The sequence below is a fragment of the Schistocerca gregaria genome, chromosome 4, assembly GCF_023897955.1.
Source record: "Schistocerca gregaria isolate iqSchGreg1 chromosome 4, iqSchGreg1.2, whole genome shotgun sequence".
NCBI lineage: Eukaryota > Metazoa > Arthropoda > Insecta > Orthoptera > Acrididae > Schistocerca > Schistocerca gregaria.
In genome coordinates, this window is record NC_064923.1 from 496,779,677 (window position 1) to 496,797,079 (window position 17,403).

At 43.4% G+C, this 17,403-nt stretch overlaps 1 protein-coding gene across 2 annotated transcripts in view; it reads right to left on the reverse strand.

The window, feature by feature from the left end:
* LOC126267048 (collagen alpha-1(III) chain-like) overlaps nt 1-12,730 on the reverse strand; it is a 178,255-nt gene extending 165,525 nt beyond the window's left edge. The window contains exon 1 of one of the 2 annotated variants that reach the window (XM_049971878.1): nt 12,621-12,730. In XM_049971878.1, coding sequence (XP_049827835.1) covers nt 12,621-12,686 — 66 coding nt within the window. In that variant the 5' untranslated portion in view covers nt 12,687-12,730. The remainder of the gene's footprint in view (nt 1-12,620) is intronic. The other variant, XM_049971877.1, reaches the window with a different exon arrangement.
* Between the last annotated feature and the right edge of the window lie 4,673 nt (nt 12,731-17,403).

Genomic DNA, 17,403 nt, shown 5'->3' on the forward strand with positions numbered 1-17,403 from the left:
GAAAAAAATTTTGCTGGACATTTTTCTTGTTTTGGTCAGTACTACCTCCTAATAAAATATGACAAGTAAACAGCTAGAAAAGACGTGTTTCGTACTATCGAATGAACAGGCACTCTTAGCTCTTAAGATATGTATATTAGAGCTCGCGTTTAATAGACTTTTTGTCTTGTTTTGGACCATAATGCCATCTCTGATAGTTTGTCAGTGGAGCCTGGTTCACCCAGTGTACGAGAATATCTGGAGTTTTGCTCTAACCGTCTTTACTTTGACTCTACAGCTTTGGGCGATCACCGGTCATTAGATCGGGGAGTTGTCTTCTCCTGTGGTAGTCACATCAGTCCACTGTGCACTGTTGTGACGTAAAGACGGCCGCGCCACTGTCTGTTTGCGCCTTAGAAGAATAGCGTTACGCAATCCGTTGTTTTGTGATGTAAAGGTGCACCAGGAGCGGAAATTCATAGAAGATTTTCAGCACGTACGAGGACAATGTCTTGTGACAGCGAAGTGTTTATCGTGGGACTGAACAGCTCGAAAGTGGACGAACGAGTGTGAAGGGAGAGAAAAGGGTGGGTCGTCAAGCCGTATCCACGTACCGCCGAGAACACCACTCAGACGCTTCAAACGCAATGTTTCGACGTATAGGAACATCCTGCATAATGTCCCAATCTCGCTCTGTCGGACGACCATCTGTTTGGTCCACTTAAAGATGCTTGAAGAGGCCATCTGTTCAGCTTCAGTTAACGGATGAAGGAAGCGGAGGGTGCATACGTGGCTTGCTGCGCAACAGAAAACATTTTTGCAAAGAGTATCAGAAAGACTGTGCAGCGCTGGACCAAGTGCATTGAAAAATGATACCAGTACTGATTGTGTACTCCTGTTGTAATAAATTATAAACATTCATTGCAGATACTTATTGACTTACCCATGTATATTTATCAATAATCCACTACAGATCCGTAAGGAGAAGGATGTCTGTAAGTATTAAGACAGAAGAAACGATAACCATTATTCTCTAAAACTGCCTTCCCTTAGAATGTATAAGTAAATCTATTTAATCTTTGATATCTTTTCCAGTTACATCAAATGCCTGACAGAAACAAAGCTTACATTTGCAATTTAGTAACATTCTTTCACTGAACTATATATTTTTTACTGTAATGGTCAGAAGCAGTAATACAGGGTTTTTCAAAAAGATCCATCCGATTTCACACGAAATCTTCTACAGGAGTGGAAATATAAACTTGGTATACATTTTGACGTACACGTCGAAATCAAAAGTTTATGTTGGTTATTTTTATAAGTTGTTCGTCCTTGTGGTTGCTGGCAAGGATTTACGTGGTGCAGCTAGCTCCTTCATTCACAGCTCAATGAACACCGACCTGGGATGGCGACAGCCCAGAAACAGTGTTTCGCGTTCGTTAGGTGCAATGCACATACAGCTGTGCGTTGTTTTTGCGGAAAAGACGCCTATAAGAATCGGGAACCTGGTTACGCCGGAGATGTGCCTTTTTACACAAATGCGAGACAACGTCTAAAGTTTTTCAGTAGCACTGATCTTCTCTTAACGATGAGCTACGTACAAAAATGGTTCAAATGGCTCTGAGCACTATGGGACTTAACATCTGAGGTCATCAGTACCCTAGAACTTAGAATTACTTAAACCTAACTAACCTAAGAACATCACACACATCCATGCTCGAGGCAGGATTCGAACCTGCGACCGTATCGGTCGCGCGGTTCTAGACTGTAGCGCCTAGAACCGCTCGGCCACACCGGCCGGCTGAGCTACGTCAACGATAGATATGCTATAGGGGGCATCATTGTCCCATCGACGAAAGGTACTTGTAAAAACATCTTGTACTTTACTATTAGTCATACTGAATAGCCTATAAGGTAATTCATTCCATGTCATTACGATCTACCGTACAAAATAATCCCTGGAACACGAAACAAACTAAACCGAACCAACCAGCGAGACGAGAACTGCTTTGAAAACGGAACTGTTTTGTGCGACCCCTCAGTCGGGTGGTGAGTCCCGCAGTTGTCTCTGCGACAGTGTTTACGATGTTTTTATCTGCCATTGAAGAAAAGATCCGAGGAGGCTGCGCCAGCGACCCGGAAGATGGCCGTGTCCTCTGCTGGCTCTGATAACAAGTCGCCCACTGCCGCGCCTCAGCAGGCAGCTAAAGCCTTCCATCCGTCTTCTAGGTCCACGTGTTTCATCTGGCCGCCAACTACCGACTTTCTGCAATACTCTTCCCGAAATTATTCATACTTCCCGATTACTGGAACTCTCTTGGTGCCACCCTGTTCCAGATTAACCCTTTCCTGCCCAGTGAGACTTAAAAGGCTCATAAAACGGTATGGAGTCGAATTCATGCATCTGAATCCTGTCTGGACACATGTGCCCCTTCGCTGCAGCACAGAAACTTGTTCGCTGTGATAGTTCAACATCTCTGCCCACAGATGGCAGTAAAAGATAGTACTTGTCCATTATGCCGTAATAAATTTTTCGTACCTGAGTCCTAACAAAGTTTCAAAACCTTTTTCCATATTTATTTATTTACTTTTGTACAGTTTTAAAAACAAAATTAAATATAATACAGACAATAACATATTTAATTTACAGACATACATCTAAATTTTTAATATAATCAACTGCGTCATTCGTTGCATCAGGAAGTCGTCCAAAGCACCACGATAGACCCCAGCACTTTTCAGGAGGAGTCGGTCAAAATATAACTTCCCCCTACATACATCACAAGTATTGACCGCGAGGAGATGGGCTATGTGGCGAACGGTTGTCCTGGCTGCTCCACAATTATAATTTGGCGATAGAGCCTCACCCTACCCATGAAGAGAGTCCACGCTTTTGTCATGACTGGTGCGTTTTCATTTAAACATTGTCCGTGTTCTGCGAAACTGGTCAAAGGCAGGGGTTTATTTTCTTATGCAGGACAATTTCTGGCAATTTGGAGGGACAGCCTCTGTCCAGTCTCGTTCCCATAAGAAAGAGACGTGAGCAGTTCCATGGCTGTGTTTATGGATGCTTTCCTTGATTGAAGCCGGTTTCTTTCTAGGGTAGCCGAATCTTGATGGAGAGGGAGTTGCGGGTTGTCTTATATGCGTTTAAAATCACGGAGCGGAGCAGCTTTTCGTCGAAGTCGAGGGGCGGGAAATGGCTCAATATAGACAGCCATTCCACATTTGTTGATCTTAGCGTATCGATGATAATTCTCATTGTGTTGTTCAACTGTACTTCGAGAGTTTGTGTGTGTATCCATTACTGAGCCATACAGGAGCATCACCGTATTCCTCAGCAGAGTCCAAGTGTTGAAGTGCGCAGTATTTCGGCAGTGGAACCCCAGATTATTTCGCACAGCTTATGTAGGATGTTGTTCCAAGTTCTTATCTTCGCAGCGGTGTTTTCCAGATGCTTTATGCTTTTTGTAGGGTAGTGCCCGGTCCAATGTAACCTATTTCCATAGGCGCTACTAAGTAATTCATCTGATTAGAAATTATGATTATATCCTGATGGCAATCAGAAGTCCCACTTGTGTTTCGTACACAACTTTCAAAAATATATGTATGACAAAGCACTATTCTGTTTTCAGATTCTTTAGTGATATTCTCCCCAATTTTTAAATATTTTGGCACAGTATTTTACAATTTGCGTGGTAAAGAGTTCAGTGTAATTTGGGCCCCATAAGATAGGGGGCTTAATCGAAAAAATTGCATTTCAGGTACATGTGTACTAAGACGTTTCACAATGATATCGCAGAAAGCTCGTTTGAGAACATATGTTTACTGCACCGGTTTTACTTCTGTAGTCTTATTACTTTCATCCATATCAATATACGCCCTGTATATCGCACAAAAGTGAATTTTTTACTACTTTTTCCCCAAGACCAACGTTCTAGCAAGTATTAGCTGTTTTGAGTCATCAGTATTCTGACTGGTTTGACGCGGCCCGCCACAAATTCCTCTCTTGTGCCAACCTCTTCCTCTTAATGTACCATTTGCACCTTACGTCTTCAATTATTTTTTGGATATGTTCCAACACCTGTCTTCTTCTACAGTTTTTACCCTCCACAGCTCCCTCTAGTACCATGAATGGTATTCCTGATGTCTTAACACACATCCTGTCATCCTGTCCCTTCTCCTTAGCTTAATGCGGGTAATTTCATCTAGATCAGAAAGAGGATAGAGGCAGTATAGAGCATATTAAAAGCTAAAAGTACCGTTTTTCCGATTTTGTCAGCAGAAACTATATTCAACTGCAACTACCAACTTTTAGAAGGAGATCAACACACTACTCAAGCTGCAGTAGACTCTATTCCAGTAAAAGATTTCTTGGAACAGGCAACTTGCGAAAGAGACTATGTGGAAAGTAGACAATTATTACCGTGTGAAAACTTTCAGAATCAAGCTGAAATATGAGATTGAACGATGTCCTAGCAACACCACTGTATTTGCAGCTGGTCTGTCTACTCAATGGAAAAGGGGCCTCAGATAAAATGTAGCTTTTCATGTCAGATGCTGTATAACTGAGTTAAGCTGATCTACTGCTTTAAAAAAATTACGCAGGACCAAAAAGTTTCATAAAGCTTTTTTCACTGCTTGCGTGAACAGAACCAGTCAGGGAGCAAATCCTGCTAGCATCAGCTGCAGATAGCTGTCGCATGACAGGCTTCATCGCTAAATATAGTGGCAAGCCGTTTGCCCCAGCTATTTGGCCGAAAAGGAAGAAGTAGGTACTGACAGCACGAATTACACATTAAAACAAAACAAAAAAGACGGAACTAGGAAGAATTATCCGAATGCGACGGAAAGCTGTAGGTGTGATGTACAAGTACAGACAAATAAATTATTACAATTTTAGAAAAATTGTATGAGTTATTCATGGGAATGAGCTTCGCAAATTGAGCAAATCAACAACGCGTTAGTCTACCTCTTGCCCTTATGCAAGCAGTTACTCGGATCGTGTACTGACTGATGGAGTTGTTGGACGTCCTCCTAAGGCATATCGTGCCAAATTCTGTCCAATTGGCTCGCCAAACCATCAATATCGCGAGCTGGTCGGAGAGCCCTGTTCATAATCCTCCAAACGTGCTCAATTAGGGAGAGGTCCGGTGAACTTGCTGGCCAAGGCAGGGTTTGGCAAGCACGAAGACAAGCAGTACAAATTCTTACTATGTGCGGACGGGCATTATCTTGCTGAAATGCAATCGTAGGGTGTCTTGCTATGAAGGGCAACAAAACGGAGGGCAGAACATCGTCGACGTACCGCTGTGCTGTAAGGGTGCCGAGGATGACAACCAAAGGGGTTCTGCTATGAAAAGAGATGGCAGCCCAGACCAGCACTCCTGGCTGTAGGGCCGTGTGGGCAGCGGCAGGCAGGTTGGTATCCCACAACTATCAGGCGGGTGTCCAGACACGTCTTCGGCATCGAATCACTTTGAGTGGAGTAGAACTATCTTCACGGAAGAGTCCCGTTTCGAACTGAGCGCTGATGATCACCGAAGTTGAAGTTCATTTGTCAACAAGTGTCAAAAAAGACACACAAGTGTCTTTTGAAAAAACAGTTATACAGTCAGTTGAGAGTCTGAGGTAGGTTGACGTTCACATTCACAGTTTTTGTTTACGACGTAAATTTAAAGATGCATTTGATGATTATTGCCAATTTCGGGGATAAGAAATAAATAACGGCTCAGATAATAGAAGTCTTTTTCTCAAAGATGTGTATTTACACAGACGACGTTAGTTGGAGGCAGCGCAGTCAGATCACAGGTTTACGCTACCTGACAGCAGTAGACGGCGATTTTAGCAAATCCTTTCTCGTTACGACGAATTGCGTAATATCAGTTAGTCAGTTTGAAGGAAACAATTCGAACATTTACACTACACTTCCCTGGAAGACTTTCGAACAGTTTTAATCTGAATTTTATCTGGTGTTTCTATTGCCAGGAATAATGTCTATATGCAACAACGACTTTTTATTTTTATTTTATCGTGATTACTGTTGCATGGAGCAGAGGTTCCCACACTTTTCTTCTGGCGGAACTCCCAGAGAATGATGGTACTTAATGGAACGCCTTCTTTATTTTGAAAGTTAACAACATTTTAAAAAATGTTAATTGTTTTAACCAGAGATTATTTCAATTTCAAATAATAATAATAATAATAATACAGAACTCATAAAATAAAAAAAAACATCAGTTTCGTCAAAATGTCCAAAGACTTCATGTTATTAACAGTTTTTCGCGGAGCACTTACTTCCCGCGCACCAACAGTGTTCCGCGGAACACAGTTTGGGAAATCCTGTCATAGAGTATTTAAAACTTAAGTCGAATGCCATAATTACATTTTACAGTGTGTAAATACAAAATTTACAAATAAAGAAGTGAAGGGATTAGTAAATGAAACAATTTATTGGATGCGTTTCTTATGCTTAATACTATAATAACAGACTTCCTCCTCTAGCCAACTTTGTAGTAAGAGTTTAATGGAATTTCTTATTCCGTTTGTAAATCACGGCATTCCCTTTTTCCGTACTGCAGATTTTTGAAAAAATCAGAAATTTCTTCGGAAAACAAAGGTTTTCCCAAATGTAAAAACGTTCCAAGATATAAAATGGTCAAGCACCTACGACAAATAGTCTATCGAAATTTAAAAACGTTATAGTCGAGGAAATCTCGTCACTATTTCGTCTTCTAGTATTACATCATTAATCTATCGCACTCCAATCATCGGTAAGTGAAATCAAATTAAGCGCAAGGATTATCAAAAACTAGTTATGGCCTGCCAGAGTAGCTGAGAGCGCAAATGCGCTGCTTCCTGGACTCGGGTAGGTGCTTCGGCCCCAGATCGAATCCGTCCAGAGAATTAACAATGGGGGCCGGTATGCCAGCCAGCCTGGATGTGGTTTTTAGGTGTTTTCCACATCCCGCTAGGTGAATACCGGGTTGGTCCCCACTCTCCGCCTCAGTTACACGACTCGTAGACATTTGAACACGTTCGCGCTATTTCATGGCTTACACTAGATGCAGACAGCTGGGGTACACTAATTCCGTCTCGGGGGGGGGGGGGGGGTGTTGGATGGCGGTAGGAAGGGCATCCGGCCATCCTCTGCAGCTAACACTGCCAAGTCAATAGTAACAAGGCCGACCCCGCGTTGTAGCGGGAAAGAAGCCTCAAAAAAGAATTATCAAGAACTAGTGATAAGGTAAATACATTTTGAAATCAAAGCTACTGGAAACTAACATAAATTTCATTGTTCAGACATTAACGATAGCCAGTTAATTCGCAAATATTCCATGTCTCATAGTAAAAGACTTTCTTCCATTTCAAGGTACAAGATGGCGTCCGACCGACCATGTATAATTTTACCGTCCACAGGTTATGAATTGATTTTTAAAATACGTAGAATTGTACTTGCCCTACAATGCTGTGACTGAAGAAATAATAAGATATTCAAACTAGCTTTCATATTTTATACAGAAATGTGTGGAACTCTAAATATTTAGAAGTGCTACACAAAACACAAGCTCATGTCTACGAACAACAAAAACTGTAGAAAATGGCTTAAACTCCTTATGGCGATTTCTAGCGCGTATCCCTTCACGTGATTCCGAAATGAGTCACTAGACTGAAGTACCGATCAGGATACATTATCCTCTAGGTACAATGCTCTCTCCTACTGACACTCAAAATTTTTGCGTAACCATAAAATACTGTTTTGCTGACGGTACCAGTTATTACTTTACCCTAGCAGAACATTGCCCCAAAGAAACTGTAAAAATGTCCTTGAAACTTACTCGCTTATTGGACGTACGTAATGAAGATTTTTTAAAGCCTGCCACTTCTATGAGATTACGTATTTTCTTGCTGACTGCCCTTGTAACCCTTTCACAGAGTGTACTAAATTAGGGAGAAGAAAAGGTTTGTATCCCACCGAAATATAGACTATCTAAATTTACGTGAAAGCGTTCCAAAGAACACCGTAGCTTTCCAATTTGATTCCTTCGATTACTGCCATAATCTTGTATTTGGAGTAACCAATTAGGCGGCACATTTTCGTATTTTACTATCGTTCCGCCAAATTCAACACTGAGGAACTAATCGTACACAAGGCTTCTTTGAGGTATACTGAACAGACGTGGTGCATTTTCCCCCTAAATCGATGTCTTCCATTCGCCCTGTATCCTGAAGGCAACGGATGGTGCGAGCTCTGTCCATTTCATGCCCGGTCGGTTTCATTACTGTCAACCCGTTATGCATTTGATGGTTGTACATATCCGCATCTGCGGATACATTTAATGTATTTCATAATGGTTGTAGTCGCCGCAGTGCCTGTTCCTTCGGACAGTTCCGAAGGAACATTGTATCGTAATTAACACTAATAGAGGCACTACAATATCGCAATTTGTGGTAGTTTCCCGACTCGATAGATCTGGATCGAGGTTAGTCTCAAATATCTCTACACTGCTGTGGTACGTTGTAAGGAAAACTATCAGGTGCACCGTGTATATCCCATAAAGAAAGTATTTCCTTAGACAAATTCGGTATTGAACTGTGTCAAAAACTTTTCGAAAGTCAAGAATCAACGCATTCGTCCGATTAAGTCAAGAAGAAGGCACATGCTAGTAGTCAACAGCATTCATGAACGTACCGAAAATGTCTTATGTAGAGTTTAGCGTCTCTTTGGAGCTGTTTGACTGTTAATACTAAGTTGAACAACTTCTAACAATGACTATCGATACTACATGACTCGAAGCAGCATACTGCAACAACATGACACAATCAGCTGTTCTATCTTAAATGAAACAAATTATAGGTTATAAATTTCAGAGCTTATCCCAGTTTTCACAATTTTAAGGTGAAAACTACTCGGTTTGACACCAAGATGGCGTTTATATCGCTGAAATTTTGCGTTTTGCTTTTGATATATTGTTGCATGTTGTCCACTAACTTAAGTCAACTGTTAACTTGATGTCTTGAATAGTTTTGTTTACGCCCATGTTTCCATTAGTTGTGTAGTATGTGATACATGCAGACGACTAAACTGGAAACCCAGTCATCATATAAGATAATTATTTGTTTTGCACGCTTTATTGTCCACTACAGTCGATCTTGCGTTAGTGAAGATTTTATATCGTTTTTTCTGCTTCGATTTCAGCAGCTACGAAACAGACGTCTCAGTTTAAGATTTTGACGCGTCTATCTTGAAAGCGATCGACACGGATTACGTTACAGAAACTGCAACCACAAATGAAAACATCTTCGAGTCGCATAAAATGAAATTGCTGGGTTGGTAGCTAAAGGAATAGGCAAAATTTTACGTCCTAGGCATATCACGGGACAGCGTGCCGTACGTTTCCCATGAAGAACTGAATGTGATAAAGCTTTCTACAAGATGGAAGTTATATTTTTCGAATGCTGGCCAAAGGCAGGAGCGAGAAAATCTCTCAATAAATTCCAGATCGCTTTAGAAACAAATCAAAGATTTAATATCCAGAAAGACACAATTTCCAGAAAATCTGTTTAGGTAAATGAACAATTTGAAATGCACTTTATACGCCGATTTGTTTTTTGCAGATGAGGAGCGGACCCACGACTTCACTCTAGAAATGAAGCAACAAGCAAAGCAATAAATGGAAGTCGACGGCCCTGCTCCAAAAAAGCATTACCAGTCGGATAGATTAAGACAGCGGGTTACGGAAAACAAACGGGATTCTTGGATAAATGTTTGTCGATTTTCCCGGCCGTCTGATTTACTTGTATACGGAAGCTGTCAATGATTTCCTACACCGTCGTCGGCATTGCTGTCTTACTAATAGGCCTTGTTTTACTTCCGTATGTAGTTGGTCAAATTACACCATGAAGGCTTCACAAACTGACGGAACTTCTACATGCTACTATATCTACATCTACATTACATCTACATCCATACTCCGCAAGCCACCTGACGGTGTGTGGCGGAGGGTACCTTGAGTACCTCTATCGGTTCTCCCTTCTATTCCAGTCTCGTATTGTTCGTGGAAAGCAGGATTGTGGGTATGCCTCTGTGTGGGCTCTAATCTCTCTGATTTTATCCTCATGGTCTCTTCGCGAGATATACGTAGGAGGGAGCAATATACTGCTTGACTCCTCGGTGAAGGTATGTTCTCGAAGCTTCAACAAAAGCCCGTACCGAGCTACTGAGAGTCTCTCCTGCAGAGTCTTATACTGTAGGTTATCTATCATCTCCGTAACGCTTTCGCGATTACTAAATGATCCTGTAACGAAGCGCGCTGCTCTCCGTTGGATCTTCTCTATCTCTTCTATCAACCCTATCAGGTTCGGATCTCACACTGCTGAGCAGTGTTCAAGCAGTGGGCGAACAAGCGTACTGTAACCTACTTCCTTTGTTTTCGGATTGCAGTTCCTTAGGATTCTTCCAATGAATCTCAGTCTGGCATCTGCTTTACCGACGATCAACTTTATATGATCATTCCATTTTAAATCACTCCTAATGCGTACTCCCAGATAATTTATGGAATTAACTGCTTCCAGTTGCTGACCTGCTGTATTGTAGCTAAAGATAAGGGATCTTTCTTTCTATGTATTCGCAGCAAATTACACTTGTCTACATTGAGATTCAATTGCCATTCCCTGCACCATGCGTCAATTCGCTGCAGATTATGTCTATGTCGTGAAGGAATATTAGTAGCATATGAAAGTCTCGCGGCTTCGTGACACCTCAATGAAATAATTCGACCAACTACATACGAAGGTACAACACGGTCTATCAGTAAGACAGCACTGACGATGACGGCATAGGAAATCGTCGATAGCTTGCAAATACAAACCAATGCGGCAAGGCAGAAGAGCTGAGAAACATTTATCCTAGATTATTGCTTTGATAAACTACATAGTGCTACCCAGATACTTCTGCGACAACAAGTCACAAAGTATTCGAGACGCACGGAAAAACAAAAGACTTGAAATATGTGTTCCAAAATGGCAAAAAGTGTTCTTGCGTCGGTACTATGAAAAGTACTTTGGCAAATGGGAAAACCGAGATGTTCAAATTACAGTAACTTCCAACTGCACCTCGTAACATCTAGATATTCCCGTATCTAGAGATGCATCGAACTACAGACCTATATCATTGACGTCGGTTTGCAGTAGGGTTTTGGAGCATATACTGTATTCAAACATTATGAATCACCTCGAAGGGAACGATCTATTGATACGGAATCAGCATGGTTTCAGAAAACATCGTTTTTGTGCAACGCAGCTAGCTCTTTGTTCGCACGAAGTAATGGCCGCTATCGACAGGAGATTCAAGTTCATTCCGTATTTATAGATTTCCGGGAAGCTTTTGACACCGTTCCTCACAAGCTACTTCTAATCAAGCTGCGGGCCTATGGGGTATCGTCTCAGTTGTGCGACTGGATTCGTGATTTCCTGTCAGGAAGGTCGTAGTTCGTAGTAATAGACGGCAAATCATCCAAAAAAACTGAAGTGATATCAGGTGTTCCCCAGGGAAGCGTCCTGGGACATCTGCTGTTCCTGATCTATGTAAATGACCTGGGTAACAATCTGAGCAGTACTCTTAGGTTGTTCGCACATGATGCTGTAATTTACTGTCTAGTAAGGTCATCCGAAGACCAGTTTCAGATGCAAGGCGATTTAGAAAAGATTGGTGTATGGTGTGGCAGGTGGCAGTTGATAGATTAAGAACGAATAACGAAAAGTGCGAGGTGATCCACGTGTGTTCCGAAAGAAATCCGTTGTAATTCTATTACACGATAAATAGTACAATTCTCAAGGCTGTCAATTCAACTAAGTACCTGGGTGTTAAAATTACGAACAACTTCAGTTGGAAAGACCACATAGATATTACTGTGGGGAAGGCGAGCCAAAGGTTGCGTTTCATCGGCAGGACACTTTGAAGATGCAACAAGTCCACTAAAGAGACAGGTTACACTATACTCGTTCGTCTTCTGTTAGAATATTGCTGCGCGGTGTGGGATCCTTACCAGGTGGGATTGACGGAGGACATCGAAAGGGTGCAAAAAAGAGTAGCTCGTTTTGTATTATCACGTAATAGGGGAGAGAGTGTGGCAGATATGATACGCGAGTTGGGATGGAAGTCATTAAATCAAAGACGTTTTTCGTCGCGGCGAGATCTATTTACGAAATTTCAGTCACCAACTTTCTCTTCTGAATGCGAAAATATTTTGTTGAGCCCAACCTACATAGGTAGGAATGGTCATCAAAATAAAATAAGAGAAATCAGAGCTCGAACAGAAAGGTTTAGGTGTTCGTTTTTCCCTCGTGCTGTTCGGGAGTGGAATGGTAGAGAGATAGTATGATTGTGGTTCGATGAACCCTCTGCCAAGCACTTAAATGTGAATTGCAGAGTAATCGTGTAGATGTAGATGTATCTAAAGAAATTTGTGACTGGACAGCTATTAGAGTGCAGTGTAGGGTCATGGAAGTCGTAAGTATATTTTCCAGAGAGAATTACTGACAGGGGAAGCAGTACTCGTACATTGATTCCGTCGAAAAATTAATTGCCTTTTTTTAGGTAGTGTTGCGTTTCGGTGTAAGCAGCCAGCTTGCGGACTCACGTGCGGGTGTCCGGCGCGCGCCAGCAGCAGCAGCAGCAGCGGCAGCAGCAGGGGTGTCGGCGCCATGGCGTGCCGGCGGCGACTGCGCTCGCGCTGGGGCCAGCCTGCGCTGCCGGCCGAGCTACGCTGTCCGGGAGGGAGTGGGGCGGAGGGCACAGCAGCGGCACGATAAGAGGCAGCGCAGGGGCGGCGGGGACACAACGGCTGCTGCTGGCCTTGCCTTAAGTAACAGGGATTAAATAGTAACCAGCCGAAAATGCTGCTATCGGAGGAAAAAAAAGGCGAATGTGCTCCTGTTTGAAGGAGTCTGAGGGTGAAAAATGGGTAGCAGCTACCTCACTCTACCTTCTTCAGCACCTTTAAAAAAAAAAATCCAAAATTTTGACATACGAACATATTCACGCTGTGTTTAACGTGTAACTCACCTCTGACTCCCACAGCTCTCCTAACTATGACGTACGTCAATTAGTCCATCGCTTTAAGCTGCTCATCCCCATTCACTCCCTAATGCCCTTTCTCACTTATTGATGCAGCCCAACGCATTATCTCTTTGACTCTCTTCGACTGTCTCCTGTCTCCTGTCTCGCATCCTGAGTCTCTGTTCTGTCCCGTCTTACTGCTGCTACCTCACTCGTTCCTGCCCATTGCTGCTGTCTCTTCTCGCGGCCACTACCGTTGTCACTGTCACCCACTTCCACTTGCACCTTCTCTTTATTCTTCTCTCACTTGCACTGTCTCCAACACTCTTTTCGTAGCACTGTTCTGTCACTGTCAACTATGTTCCACTGCCGTTGCATCCCTCTCTTTCTCGCAGACTGCCATTGTCTGTCATTTTCGCTCTTTCTATACCGCAACCGCTGTCTGGTATTGTCCAGCACAGCATTTATTGCTTTTCCTTCTCTTTCCCGTACCCTCTCACAGCATAAACAGCGCGTATACGTTCGCATGCCAAGTATTTGTTAAAATTTTTAAAGGTGCTGAGAAAGTAGAATGAGACAACTGGTACCCCACCTTTCAGTCACTCTTTTAAACAGGATCATATTCGCCTATTTTGTGATCCGATAGGAGCATTTTTCCGCTGTTTCCCTTCTTTTCCCTGCCAGAGTAGGGCATGTCACTCACATGAAAGGAACTTTATGGGTCACTAAAATTTTGGTTGTTATTATGTGAAATGGAAATAATGCCAAATTAATTTTACATCTGATACCGGATTAAACATGTGCAAAAAATTTTCAGTACTACAACATGTTTCCCGGATGATAACGGAGTCTACATCTACATCTACATCGACGCTCTGCAAATCACATTTAAGTGCCTGGCAGGGGGTTCATAGAACCACCTTCACAATTCTCTATTATTCCAATCTCGTATAACGCGCGGAAAGAATGAACATCTATATCTTTCCGTACGAGCTCTGCTTTCCCTTATTTTATCGTGGTGATCGTTCCTCCCTATGTAGGTCGGTGTCAACAAAATATTTTCGCATTCGGAGGAGAAAGTTGGTGATTGGAATTTAGTGAGAAGATTCCGTTGCAACGAAAACCGCCTTTCTTTCAATGATTTCCAGCCCACATCCTGTATCATTTCTGTGACACTCTCTCCCATATTTCGCGATAATACAAAAAATGTTGGCCTTCTTTGGACATTTTCGATGTACTCCGTCAGTCCTATCTGGCAAGGATCCCACACCCCGTAGCAGAATTCTAAAAGAGGATGGACAAGCGTAGTGATAGATTCGTGACAGATAGTGTTTTCACGCATGAATCAGTGAGATGCCTTAATGAAATACTGCTAGTGAACAGTTTCAGTGTCATAATGTCTGGTGGCAAATCAGTAATTGTACTAACACCGAACGACAGACGCCAGACAGTGAATGTTACACCAACACCACGATTTTGTAGGTCCTCGAAGAAGTATGCCGTAAGTATGGATTTGAGGCAGAAGAATATGACATTAAATATCACAATCATGTCTTGGACCTGACCTCAGCAATACGTTTTTCTGGTCTTCCAAATAAGCACAGTTGGAAGTGGCACCAATAGCTAAGCAACGAGTCCTTTTACAACATATTTCTCCGTGCTACTTCAGTATATAAACTACGTTTTCACCTCACACCGGATTTTACGTGAACAAGTAGGGTAAATTCGAACCTCTGTATCTATAAAACGGATAAAAATATCAAGAAAATTTTCACGATTATTCGAGATCTAGGTCTCAGGGTCACATAGTAAAAATTTCAACCATTTGCTGTGTGTATCCGTCTTGGAATACGCAGCTCGATTTTGCTACGAAAGGACGGTAAAAAAATTTTGGGAGATTTTCTAAGGATCCGCCTGTGAGCTAATGGTGCCTCCATAAGCCCCTTAAAGCCCATCGTAAACCACATCAAATCCAAAAACGACCCACCGATTTGCTCCATTTGCCCAAGCAAATCCGGCACTGTAGGACACTAACACTAAGGCGATTCTTCTGTTAAGTATGCAAATGGTCCCTAGCCCAAGGACTATCCAAAACACTTAACCCTGCCTTTCTATCGTGAACAGAACCCGAGGTACGAGTCCTTTAAGAATCCAGTTTTTATGCGCGGAGATTTGGAACACACTGGTAGCGCTCCCTAAATCGGGCAAATGAAGGGATGGTTCCTTTGAAACCGCACGGCCGACTTCCTCCCCCTTCCTTCTCTAATCCTATGAGACCGATATCCTCGCAGTTTGGTCTCTTCCACCAAACAACAATACTGGTAGCGCATGCTGTCGCATGCTTATTGATAAGCACAGGGGGCAAATAATTAATCACCACCTCTAGTCTTGACAATAATCTCATTTTGGCGTGGGACAAAGACCACAAGTTTCTTCTGGTATACCAAATTCAGTCGAAGCCGCTCTGTGGCCCCGTTCAGCCGTACAGCTATCAAGCTGCAGGAATGCTCCAATAGCCCCAGACATTACCAATGGGATTAAGATCGAGTAATCTATCAGGCCAATCGCCGTGTCGTAGGGTGCCCGAGTGGTGTTCAAACCACGAACGGACGCGTGCAGACCAGTGATCGCTGCTGTAGTTGTCTAGAATATGAGAAAATCCACAGCGTGGTCACCATGAAGATTGTAATGTTATATGAGCCTGAATGCCCCTTTTTTTTTAACCAATTTGTGTCTGATTTTATTCTGAGAAGCTCAGTAATGTATGTAAATACTGTAAATGTAAATTTGATTCAAAAAGTACTTGAATTGAAGTGAAGCGCAACTGGACAGCAACAAACTCTTTAGCGCTCAATCCCTGCAACGATAGTAGTTGTAAATCTTTGAGTATGGACTCTAAAAGAAAAGGCAATTGATTTATTAGAAGAAAAAGAGAACTGTTAATCTGTATCTTGTGGAAAGAGGACGTGTTACTAAACCGCCGCTCAGAAGGTATTGGTACATTTAATGAAAATTGATATTTTAGTGATAAAACCGAGTAAAATATTTGTATGAGCTGCCAAACATTTCTGTATACAAATTATCTGGAAGTGAAGAATAGAAATACACTCCTGGAAATTGAAATAAGAACATCGTGAATTCATTGTCCCAGGAAGGGGAAACTTTATTGACACATTCCTGGGGTCAGATACATCACATGATCACACTGACAGAACCACAGGCACATAGACACAGGCAAAGGAGCATGCACAATGTCGGCACTAGTACAGTGTATATCCACCTTTCACAGCAATGCAGGCTGCTATTCTCCCATGGAGACGATCGTAGAGATGCTGGATGTAGTCCTGTGGAACGGCTTGCCATGCCATTTCAACCTGGCGCCTCAGTTGGACCAGCGTTCGTGCTGGACGTGCAGACCGCGTGAGACGACGCTTCATCCAGTCCCAAACATGCTCAATGGGGGACAGATCCGGAGATCTTGCTGGCCAGGGTAGTTGACTTACACCTTCTAGAGCACGTTGGGTGGCACGGGATACATGCGGACGTGCATTGTCCTGTTGGAACAGCAAGTTCCCTTGCCGGTCTAGGAATGGTAGAACGATGGGTTCGATGACGGTTTGGATGTACCGTGCACTATTCAGTGTCCCCTCGACGATCACCAGAGGTGTACGGCCAGTGTAGGAGATCGCTCCCCACACCATGATGCCGGGTGTTGGCCCTGTGTGCCTCGGTCGTATGCAGTCCTGATTGTGGCGCTCACCTGCACGGCGCCAAACACGCATACGACCATCATTGGCACCAAGGCAGAAGCGAATCTCATCGCTGAAGACGACACGTCTCCATTCGTCCCTCCATTCACGCCTGTCGCGACACCACTGGAGGCGGGCTGCACGATGTTGGGGCGTGAGCGGAAGACGGCCTAACGGTGTGCGGGACCGTAGCCCAGCTTCATGGAGACGGTTGCAAATGGTCCTCGCCGATACCCCAGGAGCAACAGTGTCCCTAATTTGCTGGGAAGTGGCGGTGCGGTCCCCTACGGCACTGCGTAGGATCCTACGGTCTTGGCGTGCATCCGTGCGTCGCTGCGGTCCGGTCCCAGGTCGACGGGCACGTGCACCTTCCACCGACCACTGGCGACAACATCGATGTACTGTGGAGACCTCACGCCCCACGTGTTGAGCAATTCGGCGGTACGTCCACCCGGCCTCCCGCATGCCCACTATACGCCCTCGCTCAAAGTCCGTCAACTGCACATACGGTTCACGTCCACGCTGTCGCGGCATGCTACCAGTGTTAAAGACTGCGATGGAGCTCCGTATGCCACGGCAAACTGGCTGACACTGACGGCGGCGGTGCACAAATGC